This window comes from Oryx dammah, unplaced genomic scaffold, assembly GCF_014754425.2.
Source record: "Oryx dammah isolate SB20612 unplaced genomic scaffold, SCBI_Odam_1.1 HiC_scaffold_17, whole genome shotgun sequence".
In the NCBI taxonomy this organism is placed as follows: Eukaryota; Metazoa; Chordata; class Mammalia; order Artiodactyla; family Bovidae; genus Oryx; species Oryx dammah.
The window spans coordinates 74,834,866-74,857,014 of record NW_024070201.1 but is presented as its reverse complement, the minus strand read 5'-3'; the positions used below and the strand labels follow the sequence as shown (position 1 = coordinate 74,857,014).

At 48.9% G+C, this 22,149-nt stretch overlaps 1 protein-coding gene across 6 annotated transcripts; it reads left to right on the top strand.

The window, feature by feature from the left end:
• The first annotated feature begins 6,206 nt into the window (after nt 1–6,206).
• Nucleotides 6,207–19,594, top strand: RAPSN (receptor associated protein of the synapse). 6 transcript variants are annotated; one of them, XM_040259242.1, is made up of 9 exons: nt 6,207–6,569; nt 6,670–7,474; nt 14,392–14,550; nt 15,066–15,164; nt 15,242–15,364; nt 15,920–15,973; nt 17,251–17,450; nt 17,912–18,315; nt 19,277–19,594. In XM_040259242.1, exons 2-9 carry the CDS (start codon nt 7,328–7,330, stop codon nt 19,342–19,344), a joined length of 1,254 nt encoding a protein of 417 aa, XP_040115176.1. In that variant the 5' UTR covers nt 6,207–6,569; nt 6,670–7,327; the 3' UTR covers nt 19,345–19,594. The 6 variants fall into 6 exon arrangements, with proteins under 6 accessions (XP_040115176.1, XP_040115173.1, XP_040115175.1 ...); XM_040259239.1 differs by having other exon boundaries at nt 7,136–7,474; nt 19,277–19,591; XM_040259241.1 differs by lacking the exon at nt 6,670–7,474 and having other exon boundaries at nt 19,277–19,593.
• Nucleotides 19,595–22,149: the final 2,555 nt, after the last annotated feature.

Below are 22,149 nucleotides of genomic sequence, written 5' to 3'. Positions count from 1 at the left end.
TGGGGGAAGTACGCTTCCAGAATTTCTCTCTATACAAAGATGTCTGCATATGTAATTTTTGTTAATAAAAATGAGATCATGCCTTAATGTGCAGAATGTTCTGCCGTCTGCATTTTTTTTCAGTTACTATTCCATGGCCACCCTTCCATCTGGTATGTACGATTTTCACTTTTTAGAGGCTTCATAGCATTTCATGGTTTCTCAATGACTCTCCTATTGAACGCAGGTTATCTCTAAATTGTTCACTATTGTAAACTGAAGAGCCAATTCAAGGGAAGTTCAGGGGGTCCTTTAGAGGGCTGTTTGTGCCACGGCTTGTTTTCAAAGCCAAGTTCTTCCTTTATCATCTTGTTTGGTTTTCACAGAAACCTTCCCAGAAAGGTAAATCCCCATTCACAAACAGGAAAATGAAGTTTTTTGAGAGGGACAGACATCTCAAGGATACCAGTAACCATGGCAGAAGGGGCCTGGGACTGTCACCTCCAGTTACACTTGTGCAGGGGCTGTAAAGTCAGGGGCCTGCAGGGGCCAAGCCGGTGATTCAAGCCTGCAAGAGGAGGCCAATCTAAGATGGTAAGTGACGCTTGGCTTCAGGGTCGAGGCATGAACAGCAGGAGTGGGGGCTGCGGGTGAAGGGAACATTGTTGGTCTCTTGACTTCAGACACCGACCCCTTGAGCCCAGACACTGACCCTTTGACCAGTTGACTATGGACTCACAAGCCCAGGGATCACTTGAGCTTCCAATCTTCAGGAGAAGAAGGAAGTGCGGATTCTTACATGAACTCTCCCAGGTAGCAAATGTGGCCACCTTATGTGGGAGTCCTCAGCAGGCCAGATTGTGAGTCCCACTTCAGGCCCAAATTTCATTTTCTACTTTCGATTATCAACCAGGGCACTAAAATGTAGGCCATGTAGCTGGGACCTGACACGGCAGGCACTTGGAACAACGAGCCCCCAGGCCCTTGCTGCCCCATCACCCTTGTGAGGGCAAGTGGCCCAGAAGAAGACTCATTTTGTGACTTGCTCTCCTGGGTCAGCCTGTGTTGCTGGGCTTTGTGAGTAAGGCTTGATTCCATTCCCCTTCTCCTTAGCCTTTTCTTTTTTTTAAGAGCAATTTTTAAAAAATGCTTATTTTTTTATTTATTTGGCTGCTGGGTCTTAGTTGCTGAACGCAGGATCTCTGATATTCACTGTGGCATGGGGGATCTTCCGTTACGACGTGTAGGATCTAGTTCCCAACCAGAGACTGAACTCAGTCCCCCTGCATTGTGAGCTCAGAGTCTTAGACCCTGGACCACCAGGAAGTCCCTCCTTAGCCTTCTTTGTATACATTTCTCCTGGCCAGCCAGGGCAGAGCCTGGACACGGTTCCCAGTGGGCTGGGTGTGTCTGGCGAAAATCACTAAGCTTCCTGAACATGGCTATCTACATCCCCTTCACTTTTCTCCCTCTCTCCTGGGACAGTGTCATGATCAAGAGTAAGACCCCTGGAGTCACACTGCTTGGGATCCACTGCCTGCTCTGTCTCGAGTTCGAGGTGTGACCTTGGGCAGGTCACTTCACCCTTGGGTGCCACCCAGTTACCTATAAGCTGCAAGAAGTGCTCAGCTTGGGCAGTGTAAGCCTCCTTTTGATCTCTTCTAACTTTGCCAGGGGCTGAGCGGATGCTAGTTCAAAAACCACCCCCTTGCCCTAAAGGAGCATGCTGCTGCTGCTAAGTCACTTCAGTCGTGTCCGACTCTCTGCGACCCCATAGACAGCAGCCCACCAGGCTCCCCCGTTCCTGGGATTCTCCAGGCAAGAGCACTGGAGTGGGTTACCATTTCCTTCTCCAATGCATAAAAGTGAAAGTGAAGTCGCTCAGTCATGTCCGACTCTTTGCAACCCCATGGACTGCAGCCTACGAGGCTCCTCTGTCCATGGGATTTTCCAGGCAAGAGTACTGGAGTGGGGTGCCATTGCCTTCTCTGAAAGGAGCATGACCCTGACCTAACTATGTTCGGAAGTCAGCAAATGGCTCACTCAGGACCAGAGAAAACTCGGTCAGGTTTTTGAGTTTTGAGATCATTTGAGTTCCCAGGTACCTGGAAGGCTGTGGTTCCAGATTCCTCTAGGATGCTGAGGCAGAGTGCCCATCTGCTTCCTGCCAAAGACTCAAGGCAGACTTGGGGCTGGACTGTATCTCAACCACAAACGGGAGAGAACCTGCTGGCTCTTCAGCACTTTCCCTGTGGGTTCAGCTTCCTTCCCCTCTGGAGATCAACCCAGGACCCACCTGTCCCAAGGCGGTACGGTGCGAGTGGCTCCCAGCTCTCCCCCTTTGCCCAGCTTCCTGTGCGCCAGGTTCGAGAGCACGTCCCCCAGGACTTCCCTGGTGGTCCAGCGACTAAGAAGCCTCCCACCAGGGCAGGGGACATCAGAGCAACTAAGCTCGTGCACCTAGAGCCCACGCTCTGCAGCCTAAGAAGCCACGGCACGGAGAAGCCGGCCCACCGCAGCGAAGAGCAGCTCCCGCTGCGCCACAACTAGCGAAAGCCCGAGCGCAGCAACGAAGACCCAGCCTGGCCCCAAATAAACTTAACCAATTCATTAAACGGGCTTCCCTGGTGGCTCAGACGGTAAAGACTCTGCCTGTAATGTGGGAGACCCAGCTTTGGTCCCTGGGTTGGGAAGGTCCCCGCGAGAAGGGAATGGCTACCCCACTCCAGGATTCTTGCCTGGAGAATCCCATGGAAAGAGAAGCCTGGCGGGCTAAAGTCGGGGTCACAAGGATTCTGACTTGACTGACCAGTTAAATAAATTTGAAAATTGAATTTAAATTAAAAAAAAAAAAACACTTCCCCTGGGACAGCCCAATGTCCCAAGGGCCTATTCCTCTATCCCCTCGACGTATGACCCTGCGGCATGGACCTCCCCCCCATGCCCAGACTGTCCCACTCTGGACCTGTTTTGCTTGCAGCAAACAGGAGGCAGTGATCTCTGCCTCTACTCAGCTTCCCATGGATGAAGGAGGCATAGCAGGTTAGCTGTAAGCCTGGAGCAGCTACTTTAAATTTCAAAATTAAGCTTTCATTCCTCCCTGTTTTTTTCCCATTCATTCAATTAACATATTTATTGAGTGGCCACTGCATGCCAGGTTTTACTCTGGAGACAGGTCAGTGAAAAATGAGATAAAGTTCCTGCCCACACATTTGAGAGGGGCAAACAGATACTAAGCCAATACCCCCATCAATGAATATAAAATTATAGAGATACATCTTGTATCAGAATGGAATTTAATTCTGTGAGTATCGTAAGCTGGTCCGTCCCAAATGGGCCTTAACTGGGCAGTAGGGAGGAGAAAAGAGACCATGAGGGGGAAAGGCCCTGGGGCAATCAGATTCCTTACAAGTTGAACACAGAGTTACCTATGACCCAGCCATTCCGCTCCTAGGCATATACTCAAGAGATACGAAAACTTGTCCACATGAAAACTTGTACATGGATGTTTAAAGCATCACTATTCATAATCGGAAAGGGAAACAACCCAATGTCCATTAACTAATGAGTGGATAAGCGAAATGGCATAAATGCACAATGAATACTGAAAGTCGCTCAGCCGTGTCCAACTCCGAGACCCCATGGGCTATACAGTCCATGGAATTCTCCAGGCCAGAATACTGGAGGGGGTACCCTTTCCCTTCTCCAGGGGATCTTCCCAAGCCAGGGATCGAACCCAGCTCTCCCACATTGCAGGCGGATTCTTGACCAGCTGAGCCACGAGGGAAGCCCCAGAATACCATTCAGCCAAAAAAAGGAATGAAGTACGACTCACGCTACAATATTGAAAACATCGGGCTGAAAGGAGCCAGTCACGAGGGGTCATATGTTGTACGAGTCCATTTATGTGAGATGTCCAGAACAGACGAGTCCACAGAAAGTAGGTTGTGGTTGCAGGGTGTGTCCGTTTGCTCAGGCTCCCATAACGCTGTGCCACAGATGGCGGGGTACTTAAACAACAGAAATGTATTGTCTCACAGATCTGGAGGCCAGAAGTCAGAGAGCAGGTGTCAAACGGGTTAGTTTCATTCCTAGGCCCCTCTCCTTGGCTTCTCAATGGCCCTCTTTCTCCCTCTCTGTGTGTCTATGTCCTAATCTCTTCTTACGACGCTAGTCATATGGGATCAGTGCCCTCTCTAGTGACCTTGTTTTACCTCTTTAAAGATGAATTCCTGGCAGCCCCGTGATTAGGACTCTGAGCTCCCACTCCTGAGGGCCCAGGATCAATCCCTGGTCAGGGAACAAAACTCCCACAAGCCAGGCAGTATGGCCAGAAAGAGATGGTGTCTCCAAGCAGGTCACATTCTGAAGTCTGCACTCGATATCGCATATGAGCGGGGTGACTGCTAATGAGCACAGGGCTTCTGTCCAGGGTGACAAAAATCTTCTGGTGTTACTGCTACACCACTGTTCAACTTTGTGCGTACAGGCACACCTCAGAGACACTGCGGGTCTGGTTCCAGACCACCACAGTAAAACGAACATCACCATGAAACGTCACATGAGTATTTAGGTTTCCCGTTGCATACAAAAGTTATGTCTGTGCCATACTGCAGTCTGGTAAGTGTGCAATAGCATCTTGTCTACAAAAACAATGTTCAGACCTAAACTGAAAATACTTTATTGCTGAAAATGCTAACCATCAACATCAAAGATCACTGATTACAGGACATCCCTGGTGGTCCAGTGGTTAAGACTCCATGCTCCTAACAGTGGGCTCAGCTTCAGTCTCCGGTCAGGGAACTAAGATCCCACGTGTCCCACACGTAATATGGCCAAAAGGTTAACAAAACAAAATGAAACCAAAAAAAAAAAGATGTTAAGCCAAGAGCACTGATTACACGTCACCGTAAGAAACGTAATGAAAGAGCTCCAAATACTATGGGAACTGCCAAAATGCAACACAGAGACACGAAGTGAGCTTACGCTCCTGGAAAAACGGTGCCAGTAGACTTGCTCGATGCTGAGTTGCCGCAAACCTCCCATTTGTAAAAGACAAGCATCTGGGAACCGCAGTAAAATGAGGGATGCTTGTATGCTAAAAGCCTCTGTCCACTCTGAAAGGACAACTTTGCCCTGGGGCAGGAAGGAGCCTGGTTTGCAGATTGCAAAGAGAACAGCGCAGTGAGACGAGCTGTTAATTTTGGCAGAGCCCTCTCTCAACCCCAGGAGACTTCACGGATCTGCCTGCTCCCTCTATAAGACCTTGCCCTTCTCCATGGTGTCTGGCATTCAAGCTCATTATAAGGGACTCTTTCAAACTGGGATTGGAATTTTATATTTTCTGTTTGTTTTTGTTTTATTTTAGTTGAAGTAGAAAAGAATAGCTTTATTGCTTTGCCAGGCAAAGAGAGCCACGGTGGACTAAAGCTCAGAACTGTGCGTCCCTGGAACTGGATATTTTTTTAAACCTTCAAAAACCAATTTCTATTCCTCGTGGACAATTTGCCATGGAGCAGACGAATGCTGCTTGAGATAACCTCTTGCTTATTGTCACGTGGTGCTTCCCGTGTGTCACACACTGTTCCAAGTCCCAGCCAGCTACTAAGCCGTATAGTTCCAACAGTCCAGTGAAGTGGGAACCATTGCTCTCCTCCCCAAAGGCATGCTACCCATAGAACTAATAAACGGCAAAGGCAGCACTCGAAAGTTGGCAGCCTGGTCCAGGTCCACGCTGTTACCCATCATAGGTGAGGATTTATTAGCTTATGACATTCCATTTTACAGATGAGGAAACTGAGGCCCAGAGAGGTGAGCAACTTGTTGGCTGGGCTGAGCTGTGGGTTAGGACTTATTGGGATGGGGTGGGCCTGTGCACAGGTATGTGGCTTCCGTGGCCAGTCCCTCACAGAAGCAGAGCCGGGGGACGGTGGCTCTGGGGATGGTGGTGAGGCGGCAGAGGAGGGCTCAGAGCTGGGCATCCACTCCGGCCTCCCTGCTGCCCATGTGCCCAGCTTCATCCCTGCTTACTCCAACTCTCAGGCTGCAGGGAGAGCCTGCCCTGCCCGGGGGGCTCGTGGGGCTGGGGTCCGAGGTGCTAAAGAGATGCCCGAGGGGGTGCCCGGGGCAGGAGGGGGCGGGCACCTTCCTCTCAGCTTGGGGGCGGGTGCGGCAATGGCCCGCGTGACCTTGTGGCTGACATTCCTTGGCGGCCACGTGGCCCCAACTGGCAGGGACAGCTGCGCACAGGGGCCAGACCGGCTTTGTTCCCAGGGTGGCGCCCGCTCTCCATTTGGGTCCCGCGCCTGCTCAGGGCTGGGTGGGCAGTGGGCACCAGGAGTAGGGGGGTGGTCCCATGAGAGCCTAGAGGCTCAGGGCCACCGGGTGTCTCTGGGAGGATGGGTCAGGACCAGACGAAGCAGCAGATCGAGAAGGGGCTCCAGCTGTACCAGTCTAACCAGACAGAGAAGGCGCTACAGTTGTGGCTGAAGGTTCTGGAGAAGAGCTCAGACCTCGTGGGGCGCTTCCGCGTGCTCGGCTGCCTCGTCACAGCCCACTCGGAGATGGGCCGCTACAAGGAGATGCTCAAGGTGGGAGCGCGCGGCCAGGCTGGGCAGGTGGGGCCCGGTGGGGCTTCTCCCAGGCTTCCCGGCCCCCTCCCGCCTCCTCAAACTTGCCTGTATCACCAAGGCTGGCAGCCAGGGCCTGAGGCCCCGAATCCTCCGCATCTCAGGCCCTGGGTCTTGGATGCTCCGTCTTGGCTTTGGATTTGGGCCCTTGGCCTTGAGCTTTGGTGTCTGAGGTTCTCAGCCTCACGGTTTGAGGCACTCAAGGCCAGGTCTCAGAGTCGAGGCTCCAGTCCTCTCCTGTGGGGTTCTGAGTCTAAGCCTGGAGAGGAGGGCACTGGCTCCAGGTTTGAGGCTGGGGGGCTGGGCGGGTGGTGGAGGCTGCAGACCAGTTCCGGGATGAAGTGGAAAGCGGCGGGTCTGGGTTTGGGAGGTGAAGGCTACCGGGTTGCAGCTTCCAGTCTGGCTGGGGAGCCTAGCGCATATCTGAGGCTTGGGGTGGGCGCTCCTGGTCTGAGGCTCTGGGCTGGGGGAGGTGGGGCTTGGAGGGGCACAGGCTGAGCGCCCCGGCCCACCCCCGTGGCGGGCAGTTTGCTGTGGTCCAGATCGACACCGCCCGGGAGCTGGAGGACGCCAACTTCCTCCTGGAGAGCTACCTGAACCTGGCGCGCAGCAACGAGAAGCTGTGTGAGTTCCACAAGACCATCTCCTACTGCAAGACCTGCCTCGGCCTGCCTGGCACCAGGGCGGCCGCCCAGCTCGGAGGCCAGGTCAGCCTGAGCATGGGCAACGCCTTCCTGGGCCTCAGTCTCTTCCAGAAGGCCCTGGAGAGCTTCGAGAAGGCCCTGCGCTATGCCCACAACAACGACGACGCCATGCTCGAGTGCCGCATCTGCTGCAGCCTGGGCAGTTTTTATGCTCAGGTCAAGGTGCGCCCCGGGGCCCCCAGGGGAGGGCAGTGGAGGCCCCGGCTCCCAGAGAGCCTCCTAGAAGCCGTGCTCCCTGTTGCCTCACCACGTTCAGTCCTCCCATATAAGTAGGGACGAGGCAGATGGGAGTCTGCGAAGAGAAAGACTTAGCTGGGAGGAACAGAGATGGCCAGGCTTCCCAGGTGGCGCTAGTGGTAAAGAACCCACCTGCTGATGCAGGAAACGTAAGAGATGAAGGTTCGATCCCTGGGTCGGGAAGATCCCCCTGGAGGAGGACATGGCAACCCACTCCAGTCTTCTTGCCTGGAGAATCCCAGGGACGGGGGAGGCTGATGAGCCACAGTCCACTGGGTCGCAGAGTCAGACACAAGTGAGGTGACCTAGAGTGCAGAGATGTGGCCAGGCAGGGCAGAGTCAAAAGTCAGGCTTCAATCTGTCTGACTTCCTGGGGGAGTGGGAAGCTCCCATGTGAGGACAGGCCTTAAATCTGTACTGCTGTGTGATCTTAGGCAAGTCACTTCTCTCCAAGCCCATGAAATGAGGGCGAACGGAACCCGCTTTATAACATGGTCGTAAGGATTCATTCTTCAAACACGTATTGAGCGTCTATTGTACCTCAGGCACTGTTGGTCAGGATACAGCAGGGAAAATAACAGCCAAGTGCCCGGGCTCACAAAGCTTGCTTTCTAGTTGGGGGAGGAGGTTGAATAAATATAATCAGCAGAGCCAAGTATACAGCATGGTGGAAAGTGCTTAGGAAAAAGGGGAGCAGGGAAAGGGGGTCGGAAGGGCTGAGGAGGGGGTGTTGCAAGTTCAAACAGGGTGGTAGGGGTGATGTCTGATGACTTGGAGAAGAGAGGGTGGGCCATGCAGAAATCTGGCAAAAGAATGAAAAAGGGAGTGGTGAAAGCACAGCTCTGCTCTTGGTGGAGCTTACCTTGCCTATTCCAGGAAGGGTGGAGGCCAGCGTGGCTGTTGCAGGTGTGTGAGAGAAGGTGGGAGGTGGTGGGGTCCTGGGGGTTAGGGGAAAGGGAAATAGAGAGAAGAAACTGATGGAGCCAATGACCTCAGGCTTCTGGCCCTGAGCCTTTGCTCTCCTTCCTGCAGACATCCAGGCTGCGCTCGGCCCTTGGGGCATGTCAGCGCCTGGCACACAATAATGCCTAATAAACCTTTCGAAAGTCAAAGTGTGAAAGCGTGGGTCATTCAGTCATGTCTGACTCTTTGAGACCCCATGGACTGTAGCCCACCAGGCTCCTCTGTCCATGGCATTCTCCAGGCAAGAATACTGGAGTGGGTTGCCATTCTCTTCTCCAGGGGCTCTTCCCAACCCAGGGTTCGAACCCACATCTCTTAAGTTTTCTGCATGGCTAGGCGGGTTATTTACCACTAGCTCCACCTGGGAAAGCAGTTGGGTGTGAGGAAATGAGAGTCATCCATGGATTGATGGATCATCCTTCATTTGAGGATTTTGTTTGCAGCAATAAGACATCTGGAGAAGCCATTCTGTGAGATCAAATAGGATTGGAGAGAGGCATGTTTTAAAACCTTTTTTTAGTATGAAGAAAATTAACCATACAGGAATGCATAGAAGATGATATGATGAATCACCATATGCCGGCTACTTACATTTAACAATTATTAACATTTTGCCATGTTTGATTTACATATTTTTCACTGAAGTGTTGTGATATAAAATTATATCACATTATATCCCATACATTATGGGACTTCCTTGGTGGTCCAGTGGCTAAGACTCTACGCTCCCAGTGCAGGGAGCTGGGGTTCGATCCCTGGTCAGGGAACTGGATCCCGTATGTTGCAACTAAGAGTTTGCATGCTGCAACTAAAGACCTGGAGCAGCCAGATAGATTTTTTTTTTTTTTAATTATAGACATCACGAAATTTTACCCTGAAGTAGTTCAGTAAGCATTTCTGAGGAATAAGAAGACTATTTTCTGATATAAGGACACTTTATTATATAACCACAATACTATTCTTACACACACCATAGTGAACAATTAGCTCTTAAATTTCTGTTTATCCTGAAAATACGCCTTAACTCTCAGCTTGTTTGAACTGGAACACAAGCAAGAACCACACACTGCAGTGATTATTATGTCACTTTCCATAGAAAGTTAATACACTCCTCTTTATTCTCCATGATTTACTGAAGAAGCCAAATTAATTCATATTCCATCTCACTGTCTCATTGCTTCCTCAAGAGTCACATAAGCTGTTTCTTTGTCTCCATTACTATGAACGAGAATTTTAAAAATGACTTGGTAAGATCTAGGTCATGCATTTTTTAATTTTTTAATTTTTTTTTACTGTGGAGCCTTTATTGAATTCATTACAATATTGTTTATGTCTTGGGTTTTTGGCCACAAAGCATGTGGGATCTTAGCTGCCCAACCAAGGGTTGAACCTGCACCCCCTGCGTTGGAAGGGGAAGTCTTAACTGCTGGACCATCAGGGAAGTCCTGTAGGTCATGCATTTCTGGTGAGAACCTGTACCAGCAGGGCTGTGTGCTTCATAAGACACCATATCGACGTCTGAGCAAGTGACCACCTGATCCCACCGTTTTCAGCTTTGCCTTCTTCCTTGCAGGACCAGCAGCTTAATTTGTGGGGTGACACTTTGTGAATATTCAGTTCAGCAACAGTATTTTCCATAATGGTTTGAGCATTTTTTGATGTCTGTTGCCTGAATCAATTCTGTCAACTCTCATGAAATGGTGACTTCCAAGTTCTATGATGCCTTCTACAATTATTAGCTGGGATTTTCCTATAAGGAAGAACTTTCCCTCATCAATTAGAGCTAGCTGATTACTCTGAAAAACAGTTCCTAAAGGAAAGGCAGATAAATCCTTTGTCCCTCTCCTTTAATTGCCATGTTTCAGGATAACGAGTTGATGTGATAGTTGACTCCAGCGATCACACTTGTTTTGCTTCCTCTTTTTGGTATTTCATCATGAAATCTTGGACTTAAAAAAATATTCAGTACTCTTTAGTCATTTGCAATCATTGTTCCTCTTGATACTCACGTTATCTTAATTTTAGTCAGTGGAATTCTCTTCAGCATGACCCCTATGTCCTTTTGACGAGACTTCCTTTAGTCTTTGAAAGAAAGCATTCTTGTTTTCTGGCACAACAACCTGTCCCATGGTATTGTGGAGAGTCGGCCCTTGGTATTCTCAGGGCATTTGTTCCAGGATCCCCGAGGACACCAAAATCCAGGAATGCTCAAGTCTCTTATATAATACGGTGTAGTATTTGCATAGAACCTGCATATATGGCTGCAGCGGGTCTTAGCTATGGCACATGGGATCTAGCTCCCTGCCTAGGGATCAGACCCGGACACCCTGCGTTGGGAGTCTAGAGTCTTACCCACTGGACCACCAGGGAAGTCCTCCCTCCTATATTCTTTAAATCATCTCTTGTTGTTCTAGTGGCTAAGTCTACAGGCCCATGGACTGTAGCCTGCCAGGCTCCTCTGTCCGTGGGATTCTCCAGGCAAGAATACAGGAGTGGGTTGCCATTTCCTTCTCCAGGGGATCTTTCCCACCTAGGGATCGAACCTGCGTCATTGGCAGGCAGATTCTTTTCCACTGAGCTACCAAGGAAGCCCAGATTATTTATAAAACCTAATACACTGTAAATGCTAGGTTAATAGTCATGTGCCTGGCAACTTCAAGCTTTGCTTTTTTGGAACTTTCTGGATATTTTTTCCCCCAATATTTTCAAGCTTTGATTGGATGTGGAACCCTTGGGTACTGAGGCCAACTATATTTCCTGCTCCAGACCAGTAAAGACCAGATGTGGGCTCTCAGGATGCTCATTGCCACTGGCTTGTTATTGCTACTAAATCTCCTCTGTTTCGAGGACAATTGGACTTTATACTGAAATCTTCAACTCAAGCCTAATGTTCCAGGATTTTCTTTATTTCAGACTTGATTCTTTTTTTTTCTCTTAGGCTGAAAATCTTGGTTTCTAACAACATAATTAAATATTTACTTTATCTTACAAAAAGTACACAAAATAATTTCAAAAGACAATATACCACTATTGCTGAAAAAAAAAGATGACAAATGAGGTCTAAGACTTCTCTGCTGTTCGTTCGTCTTTATAACACGTCCCACTGTGGTTGGGCTGTTCAAGTGTGTGATCTAAGGTCGTTTGGAAGAATACTGGTTCTGTATGGTTATGTTAATAAGAGCTTATACAATATATTATGGCAATTATGAAATCATCACAACATATTATAATATACCTTAATTATCTTTTAATTATAATTATAAATTATATTTTAATTTTATAATAATTATAATAATTATATAATTATATATATTATGTATAATATATACAATATAATATATAATATAAATATTTATAAATACAAATAGATATATACATAAATATATAATATAATACAATTAATACATATATAATATAATATTTACTATATAATTAATATGTTATAATCATAACTATTATAATATAATTATAATATAATATATGATGTGATGATTATATATAATTATAATTATATTATATTATGAATTATATAATTATGTTATATATTATAATTATATTGTATAAAATTATATTCATATAATTATATATTATAATTATAATATAATTATATTATAATATATAATTATGTTATATTATATTATTACATTATAATTATATACTTATATAACCAAATATTATATTATATTCATATTATAATTAGAATTATATATATTATAATAATTATATTATTCAGTTCAGTTTGGTTGTTCAGTCGTGTCCGACTCTTTAGCAACCCCATGAATCGCAGCAAGCCAGGCCTCCCTGTCTATCACCAACTCCCGGAGTTCACTCAAACTCATGTCCATTGAGTTGGTGATGCCATCCAGCCATCTCATCCATCCTCTGTCGTCCCCTTCTCCTCCTGTCCCTAATCCCTCCCATCATCAGAGTCCTTTCCAGTGAGTCAACTCTTCTCATGAGGTGGCCAAAGTATGGGAGTTTCAGCTTTAGCATCAGTCCTTCCAATGAACACCCAGGACTGATCTCCTTTAGAATGGACTGGTTGGATCTCCTTGTAGTCCAAGGGGCTCTCAAGAGTCTTCTCCAACACCACAATTCAAAAGCATCAATTCTTCGGTGCTCAGCTTTCTTCACAGTCCAACTCTCACATCCATACTATATTATTATAAGAGTAATATATTTATATTATAATTATATAATACTATATTTATATTATAATCATATCATATTTAATTATATTGTATTATAATTACAGTCATATTATAATTAAGTTATATTTATATTGTAATATAATATAGTTATATTACATTTTATTTATAATATAATTATAGTTATTATAATTACATTATATTGTAACTATATTATATAATTATATTATATTATATAGCTAATTATATATAATTGATATAATATAATATATAAGTATATAGTATAATTAAAATTATATATTATATAATTACATAATATATATAATTAATATATTAAATATATATTAAATATATATAAATTAAATTCAATATATATTTAATATATATTATTTATTTATATATAATATATAAATTATATAATGTATATAATATATAATATAATATATAAATATAATACATAAATAATATATAATATAATATATAAACAATATGTAAATATATAATATATAAATTATATAAAATATAATATATAAATTAAATATAACAATATATTATTATATTATAATACATATAATATATTTAATATATAATATAATTTCAAAATATAATATATTACAATTATAATGATATTATTAATTATATTAATTATAATTAAAATTAATTGTAATTTTATATAATAATATACAGTTAAGGTTATTTGTTTCCATTTTCTAATCTTCGTTTTTTTTAAATTAAATTTCCTATTTTTAAGTCTGTAAAACTTTTACATGGCTTCAAATTAAAAAGTACATAGTACATATCAAGTTTATTAGAAACAGGTTGCGGTTACCGAGAGTTCTCTTTGGGTCATATTAGCTTGTTCGATATCAAGTAAAAATCCCAGTCGGTTTTCTACAAAAAAGAACAGGGAATCGGGGTTATAGTTGAATGACTTTTATTTTTCTTTTTCTCGTGAGGTGAGAAATGCCCGCCTGTGTTTTTACGGAGATGGGACGACTCAGCAGAGAGACTGGGGAGGGGTTCCAGAGCCCGCCCGGAGGCGGTTTGCTTAATTTGACGGGAGCAGGGAGGAGCCGGAGCCAGGCAGCGTGGAGACGGGGCCGGTGGGCTTGGCCGAGCGGGCGGGTGAGGGAGCGCGTCTCCGACTTCCTTCTGTTTCCTAACGGCGTGTACGGTGAGGTCATGTGCTCGTAACTGGCAGGCTGAGAAGACGTCTGCAAGTCTGAGAAGGGAGGCGGGAGAGGATGATTTCTTTGCCTCGGTGAGTCTGTCCTATGTTCTCGGAGCTGACTGCTGGCAATCCGTCATCCAGCCTTCAGTGATGGCCGGCCGCCAGGAGGCAAACTCCAGCGGGGGGTCAGGGTGGGCTCTGACAGCCCCCCCACCACACTTCTGTGCATCTCTGCAGGCCAGGGCCCCAACCGGGACTGGCTGAGAGGAGAAGCCAGTTGCCTTTCTTGCTTCTCATTCTCACTCATTCATTCAGCAAATACTTTCCGAGCCGGGAACTGTGCTAGGCTCTTGGCATACGTCGGCAAACCAGAGGAGAACTGTTACGTTCCTGAGCCCACCCTTTTGCAAGGCTGTTCCCTCTGCGTGGATCACGGTTTTCCTGGACACCAGGACAAGTGAATGAATGAGCGAGCACGCGGTGGAGCGCTCCGCTTAGGGGCAGCTCCCGCCACTCAGCATGCGCCCTCCCAGCCCGGCCCCTCCCTTTGTTCCCTGCAGGACTACGAGAAAGCCCTGTTCTTCCCCTGCAAGGCTGCGGAGCTCGTCAACGACTACGGCAAAGGCTGGAGCCTCAAGTACCGGGCCATGAGCCAGTATCACATGGCTGTAGCGTATCGCCTGCTGGGCCACCTGGGCAGCGCCATGGAGTGCTGTGAGGTGGGGCGCAGCGCCGGCGGGCGGGCGCGCGGGCGGAGGACGGCGGTGTGGGCGGGCCCGGGCCCGGGGCTTCCTCCTGCCTGCCCAGCCCACTGAGGCCCCCCCAAGGCTGGCTCCTGGCCCCCCTCTCTACCGCAGAGCCCCTGGAGGATGTGCTTGCTCCCCTTACCCCGTCTGCCCCAAATCTCATTCCCTAATAGTCTGTTCCCAGCGGAGGGGGCTTTCCTTTGCCCCCCGCCCAATACCCACTCTGTGGGACACTTTTAAGTTGGAAGCCAGCCAGTCTGGAGTTCCACAGACCTATCCCACTTAATAACCTGGGGACCTCGGTCAAGCCACTTCTGCTCTCAGAGACTCAGTCTCCAGGGCTGTCTGTCCTCAGTGGTTCGGTACACGGGGACTCAGCACCAGGAAAGGGGTACCGGGCTCCGAGGGTGTCAGCGGGGCCCATGGGGCGAGGATGCCTCTAGGGTGGGGGGCAGACGCGCAGGGCTGAGGGACCGGCTCCGAAACAGGAGTCTATGAAGATCGCGCTGCAGCACGGGGACCGTCCGCTGCAGGCTCTCTGCCTGCTCTGCTTTGCTGACATCCACCGGAGCCGTGGGGACCTGCAGGTGAGGTCATCGGGATGCAGGGGGCAGCGGTGCGAGCCAGGCCGGGCCTGATTCCACCCCCCAACCCGGCTGCGCAGACAGCCTTCCCCAGGTACGACTCCGCCATGAGCATCATGACCGAGATCGGGAACCGCCTGGGGCAGGTGCAGGTGTTGCTGGGCGTGGCCAAGTGCTGGGTGGCCAGGAAGGCGCTGGACAAGGTGAGGGGACTCCTGTCCTGCGGCCCCCAGCTCTCCCCAGCGCCCCCACACGTCAGCCAAGGGTGTGTGGGTCTGCTTCCCGACTGGGCTCTTTCAGACCCCTTGTCCCCTCACCCCAGGTCTGTGAGGCCAGGGCATCCCAGGTCACTTTCCAGGCTCAGAGCAGGGTGTGACTTGCCCAATCACCCAGCTCATAAAGGGCCAGACCTGGCGTTGGAACTCGAGATATTGAACTGCCTCCTATGATTTCACATGGAGTAGGAAACCCAGGGCAGTATTCTTGCCTGGAAAATTTCACGGGCAGAGGAGTCTGGCAGGCAACAAGGGGTTGCAAAGGGTCAGACACGGCTGAGCAACGGAGCCTGATTCCATAACCCCAGCGTGAGATAGGAGTGTTCTTCCCATTCTGTATCCAAGTAAACTGAGGCAGCTCAGGCCAGTGTACCCCAGCCTCTTCCTCTCCCCAGCCCTGCCCCTCCCTGCCCTTCCTTCCCTACAAGCCAAGGCCTCCATCCGACAGCCCTGCCTGCAGCCCTGGCCTGTCTCCCCTTCCAGGCCCTGGATGCCATTGAGAGAGCCCAAGACCTGGCCGAGGAGGTGGGGAACAAGGTCAGACCTGATTCCGTCTGCTGGGTCTGGAGTCAAGAGCCCAAGGTGGGATCTAGCGTGGCTGGGTGGCTGGGTGGGGAGTCCCCCCCACAGCCAGCCTGCTCGTGCCCTGAGTCCTTCCTGATCTCCAGGAGATGCCCCAGTCACCCCCTGACCCTGGCTGTTTCTCCTCCACTCAGAGAGCACTTGGAGGGGCAGGCAGGGTGAGAGTTCCGTAGCTTGGGGGGACATCAGAATTCCTCAGAGGATTCTTCTCTCTTTTTGGAAAGTTTCTTGCTTTCTGGCTGCTCTGGGTCTTCATTGCTGCTTGGGCTCTTTTCTGGTTGCGGCGCACAGGCTTCTCCCCACCCAGGTGGCTTCCCTTGTTGTGCAGCACAGACTCCAGGGCACCTGGGCTTCAGAAGGTGTGGCTTCCCGGGCTCTGGAGCACAGGCTTAGCTGCTCCATGGCACGTGGGATCTTCCTGGATCAGGGATCGAACCTGCGCTCCCCGCATTGGCAAGCCAATTCTTCACCACTGTGCCACCAGGGAAGCCCTGCTCAGAGGTTTCTTGGTGGTCATTAAGACTCTGCCACTGATAGGGAGGTGGGCACCCCAGGGCTCTTCTAGCTGTGGGTTCCAGGACTCACTGGCTTCCTGCAAGGTGGGTACAGCAAGCCCCCTTTTACAGATGAGGAAAGTGAGGCTCAGAGAGGTGCTCAAGATCCCATACCTGGTAACTGACCTGTGTTAACTCCACAGCCTGTGTTCTCACAGTTTATGCAGCCTCTTCAAATTTCATCATCCTAACCAAACCTTTTGAAAATAGCCTCAGAGTCTTCTAGAAGATGCACCTTTCTCAGAGGTCAGGGCACAGACTTGTTAAAATGCCAAATACACCTGCCTTGGCTGGACAACAGCTGCTCTGGCTTACCCAAATATCATCAGAAATGCCGATGAGCTGCTGTGGATATGCAATGAACAGAAACAGGAAAGCAAATTAGCGAGTAGGGCGTCGAGGCAGCAGATCTGGTCAATAAAAATCCTTCAGAAACATGAGGTCCTCAGTCGCTTCTAGGAGTAAGGATCACTGACTTCGCCGACCCCTTCATTCTGCATGAAGGGAAGCTAAGGCTTGGAGAGGGCCAGACATTTTTCCTAGGGCCCTCAGCAAGGCAGGAGCGTGGCAGGACAGGCCCCCCGTGTACTGAGCGCCCTGTGGTCCCGGGCGGACAGACGGCGTCTCGGGACAGCTGCTCACCGGCGCTGACCTGGTCTCGTCCGCCCCCCGCTGCAGCTGGGCCAGCTGAAGCTGCACTGCCTGAGCGAGAGCATCTATCGCAGCAAAGGGCTGCAGCGGGAGCTGCGCGCCCACGTCGTGCGCTTCCACGAGTGCGTGGAGGAGACCGAGCTCTACTGCGGCCTGTGCGGCGAGTCCATCGGCGAGAAGAACAGCCGTCTGCAGGCCCTGCCCTGCTCCCACATCTTCCACCTCAGGTGAGCGCCCTGCCGGCAGGCCCTCAGGAGCTCCCTGGGGCCTAATCACACGTAGGCGGTGCTTTCGGGGCCTCCTGGGTGTCTGCTCTAAGAGTTTCCTGTCTAATCACTCATCGAACCCTCCCAGCGGCCCTGTTTTTCTCCCCAAAGAGATCACAGAGAGAGAATTCTCGAAGGTCATGGGAGAGCGGCGCCCAGGGCCAGAGGTGCCCCCGTCACCCATGCCTGACCCCTGGCCCAGGCTCTGGCCTGCAGGCCTCCCCAGGCACAGGGCCAGCAGGGCTGCCTGCCATGGGGAGGGGAAGAGGGAACTGGGTCCAGGGTGGGCGGCCAGGCCGCTGAGTGGACCGCGCCCTTTGCACCACCCCCACTCCCCCAAGGTGCCTGCAGAACAACGGGACCCGAAGCTGCCCCAACTGCCGCCGCTCGTCCATGAAGCCTGGCTTCGTGTGACCCCGCAGGTCGTGGACCTCACCTCGCCTCCCCTGCTCCTTCTCTGCCCTCACGCTGGAGGGCCCTGACCGGCTGAGCCCCTGCCATGCCTGTTTACTCCTGGGGCAGGGGCCGGGGGTGGGGGGGGCGCCTCCTGCGGCCTCCGTCAGGGCCCAGGGGCTGCCCACCGCAGCTCCGCCAGGCCCAGCTGCCCTCCCCCCTGCCTCTCTGGACTTTGCTCTTTCTAGAAAAATAAAACCGTTTGTACCTCATCCCAGTGATTCGAACGTTCCCTGCCCACGGACTGCCCAAGGGTTGGGGAGAGCAGCGGGCTTCCTCAGACACCCCCGTCTCTCTGCACACATGGACAAGCGCCTCCACCGCCCTCCCGGCTTCTCCAGCTGCAGTGGGAGCTGGAGGCAAGATCCTGCTGGTGAGCAGCACCTTTAAGTGCTGACGCGGGGGGAGGGGGGAAGGGTGGGCAAGAGGATACGGCACAGAGTAAACACAGCAAACCAGCCACATAGAAAGTCTGCCAGAGGACTCCCCTGGGGGTCCAGTGGATAAGAATCTGCCTGCCAATGCAGGGGACATGGGTTCGATTCCTGGTCCGGAGAGATTCCACATGCTACAGGGTGACTAGGTCGGTTCATCAAAACTGCTGAGCCTGCGCTCTGCAAGAGAGTACAGGAGAGTAGACCCCAGTCGCTGCAACTAGAGAAAGCCCGCACGCAGCAATGAAGACCCAGGGCAGCCAATAAATAAACAGAATAAATGTTGTTTATTTTTAATTGAAGGATAATTGCTTTACAATATTGTGTTGGTTTCTGCCATACAGAACACGAATCAGCCATAGGTATACATACATCCCCTCTCTAAAAAACAAGACTTCTAGTCAGCTCAGGCTGCCATAACACAATACCACACACCGGGTGGCTAAAATCATCTAAATGTATTTCCTCCCAGTTTTGGAGATTGGAAGTGCAAAATCAAGGTGCCAGCAGGGTTGGTCCCTGGTGAGGCCCCTCTTCCTGGCTTGCAGACAGCCCTTTCTCAGTGTCCTTGCATGGCATTTTCTTGGTGCTTATATATAGAGAGGAGAGAGCAAGATTTCCCTCTCTTTAATCCCATCATGAGGGTCCCACTCTCATGATCTAATCGAACGCTAATTACTTCCCAAATGTCCCATCTCCAAACACGTCACATTGAGGGTTAGAGCTTCAACGTATGAATTTGGAGGCAGGGATACAAAATTCAGTGCATAGTAATGATTAATTAAACAAAAATCCATACTGATGTTAATAAATGAACAAATTAAAATCTTAATAAGAAAAGAATGAGTTATTTGCATAGTTTCAAAGTACTTCCTCACAAAATAACTTGTTAATTTCAAGGGGGAAACCTCACCATGGAGGTTTGTAGAACCAGATTAATCATTGAGAGAGATCGACATCTCCAGTAATGAAACAAAATGAAATCAGCTGCTACCTCCATGAACGGAGTGAGAAACTCAGCGTCTCTTCTGTGACGCTCCTGCAAAGATGAATCACGTGAATGTAATCATGAGGACACACCAGGTAAACACAAATGTAGAAATACTCTGCAGGACTTCCTTTGCAGTCCAGTGGATAAGAGTCCACCTGCCAATGCAGGGGACACAGGTTCAATCCCTGGACTGGAAGATTCCACATCCCGTGGGGCAACTAAAGCCCCCGCAGCAGGACTGCTGAGCCCACGTGCTGCAGCTACGGCAGCCCGGGAGCCCGTTCCTGCAACAAGAGGCTGCGACGAGGAGCCCATGCACCGCAACTAGAGAGGAACCCCCGCTCACTGCAACTAGAGAAAGCCCGTGAGTAACAGTGAAGACCTGCCACGGCTAAAGAATAAACACACTGATTAATTTCTTAAAAGACTGTTAACGCCAGTGAACCGTGAACTCCCTGATGTTCAAGCTGGTTTTAGAAAAGGCAGAGGAACCAGAGATCAAATTGCCAAGATCCGCTGGATCATGGAAAAAGCAAGAGAGTTCCAGAAAAACATCTATTTCTGCTTTATTGACTATGCCAAAGCCTTTGACTGTGTGGATCACAATAAACTGTGGAAAATTCTGAAAGAGATGGGAATACCAGACCACCTGACCTGCCTCTTGAGAAACCTGTATGCAGGTCAGGAAGCAACAGTTAGAACTGGACATGGAACAACAGACTGGTTCCAAATAGGAAAAGGAGTACATCAAGGCTGTATATTGTCACCCTGCTTATTTAACTTATATGCAGAGTACATCATGAGAAATGCTGGGCTGGAAGAAGCACAAGCTGGAATCAAGATTGCCAGGAGAAATATCAATAACCTCAGATATGCAGATGACACCACCCTTATGGCAGAAAGTGAAGAGGAACTAAAAAGCCTCTTGATGAAAGTGAAAGAAGAGAGTGAAAAAGTTGGCTTAAAGCTCAACATTCAGAAAACGAAGATCATGGCCTCCGGTCCCATCACTTCATGGGAAATAGATGGGGAAACAGTGGAAACAGTGTCAGATTTTATTTTGGGGGGCTCCAAAATCACTGCAGATGGTGACTGCAGCCATGAAGTTAAAACATGCTTACTCCTTGGAAGAAAAGTTATGACCAACCTAGATAGCATATTCAAAAGCAGAGACATTACTTTGCCGACTAAGGTCCGTCTAGTCAAGGCTATGGTTTTTCCTGTGGTCATGTATGGATGTGAGACTTGGACTGTGAAGAAGGCTGAGCGCCAAAGAATTGATGCTTTTGAACTGTGGTGTTGGAGAAGACTCTTGAGAGTCCCTTGGACTGCAAGGAGATCCAACCAGTCCATTTTGAAGGAGATCAACCCTGGGATTTCTTTGGAAGGAATGATGCTCAAGCTGAAACTCCAGTACTTTGGCCACCTCATGCGAAGAGTTGACTCATTGGAAAAGACCCTGATGCTGGGAGGGATTGGGAGCAGGAGGAGAAGGGGACGACCGAGGATGAGATGGCTGGATGGCATCACTGACTCAATGGACGTGAGTCTGAGTGAACTCCGGGAGTTGGTGATGGACAGGGAGGCCTGGCGTGCTGCGGTTCATGGGGTTGCAAAGAGTCGGACACGACTGAGCAACTGAACTGAACGCCAGATTTTTTTATTTTTGGAAAGAAATATTCTAAAAAGTAACTGTAATCTTCAAAAGTGTCAAGGTCATGAAGCCAGAGAAAGACTGAGAAACAATCCCAGATTGAAAGAAACTAAAGCCCTAGGACTAAATACAATGCCTGATTCTGATCTTGATTCTGGACTGAATCCAAGTCTGAATGCAGTCTGTCCTTTAATGCTGTGAAGAACATTACTGAGACAAGTGATGAAATTTGAATGGAGTCTAAGGGTTAGATGGTAGAAACATATCAAGGTTAACCTACTGGTACTGAAGTATTGTGATTAAGTAGGAAAATGTCCTTGTTTGTAAATTCCCACCAAAGTATATGAGGTGATGTGGTATTTGATCAATAATATTCTCTCAAAAGATGCAAGAAAAAAATTATTTACACTGTATTTGCAACTTTTCTTTAGGTTTTAGATTTTCAAAATAAAAATATATAATTTAAAAAAAAAAATAGCACAGGGTAAGTGGTTGAGGAGCATTGGAGCAGAAAAGGCCCAGGAGATGCAGGCTGAAACATTAAAAGGCTGTGCGAGTGGGTCTGGGTGAGAAGGAGGCATTTAAGCAAAGACTTGAAGGAGCAAAGGTAAGGGAGTGAAGCAAGAAAATATCCTGGAAAGAACATTTTAGGACAGCGGAACAGAGTCCAAGATAGGAGTTGGCCTGGCCTGATCGCGAAGCAACAAGGAGCCATAGAACTGTGAGCAGGGAGGAAAGGAGTGGGAGTCAAGGTCCTGGAGAAAATCGTGGGGGATGAAAAAAGTGGTGCCAGTGGCGAAGGACCCGTCTGCCGATGCAGGAGATGTAAGAGTTGTGGGCTCAATCCCTGGGTTGGGAAGATCCCCTGGAGGAGGGCATGGCACCCCACTCCAGCATTCTTGCCTGGAGAATCCTGTGGGCAGAGGCGCCTAGCGGACCACGGTTCATAGGGTTGCACAGAGTTTGGACACAACTGAAGCGACTTAGCGCGCAAGCACGAAAACCCCCGCAGGACCTGGGAGGCTGTTTCAGGGAGCTTGGCTTTTACTCCAAGTCTCGCAGCTGCTGCAGGGTTTTGAGCAGAGGAGTGACATGATCTAATGAGGCTTTAAAATAATTCCTTTGGTT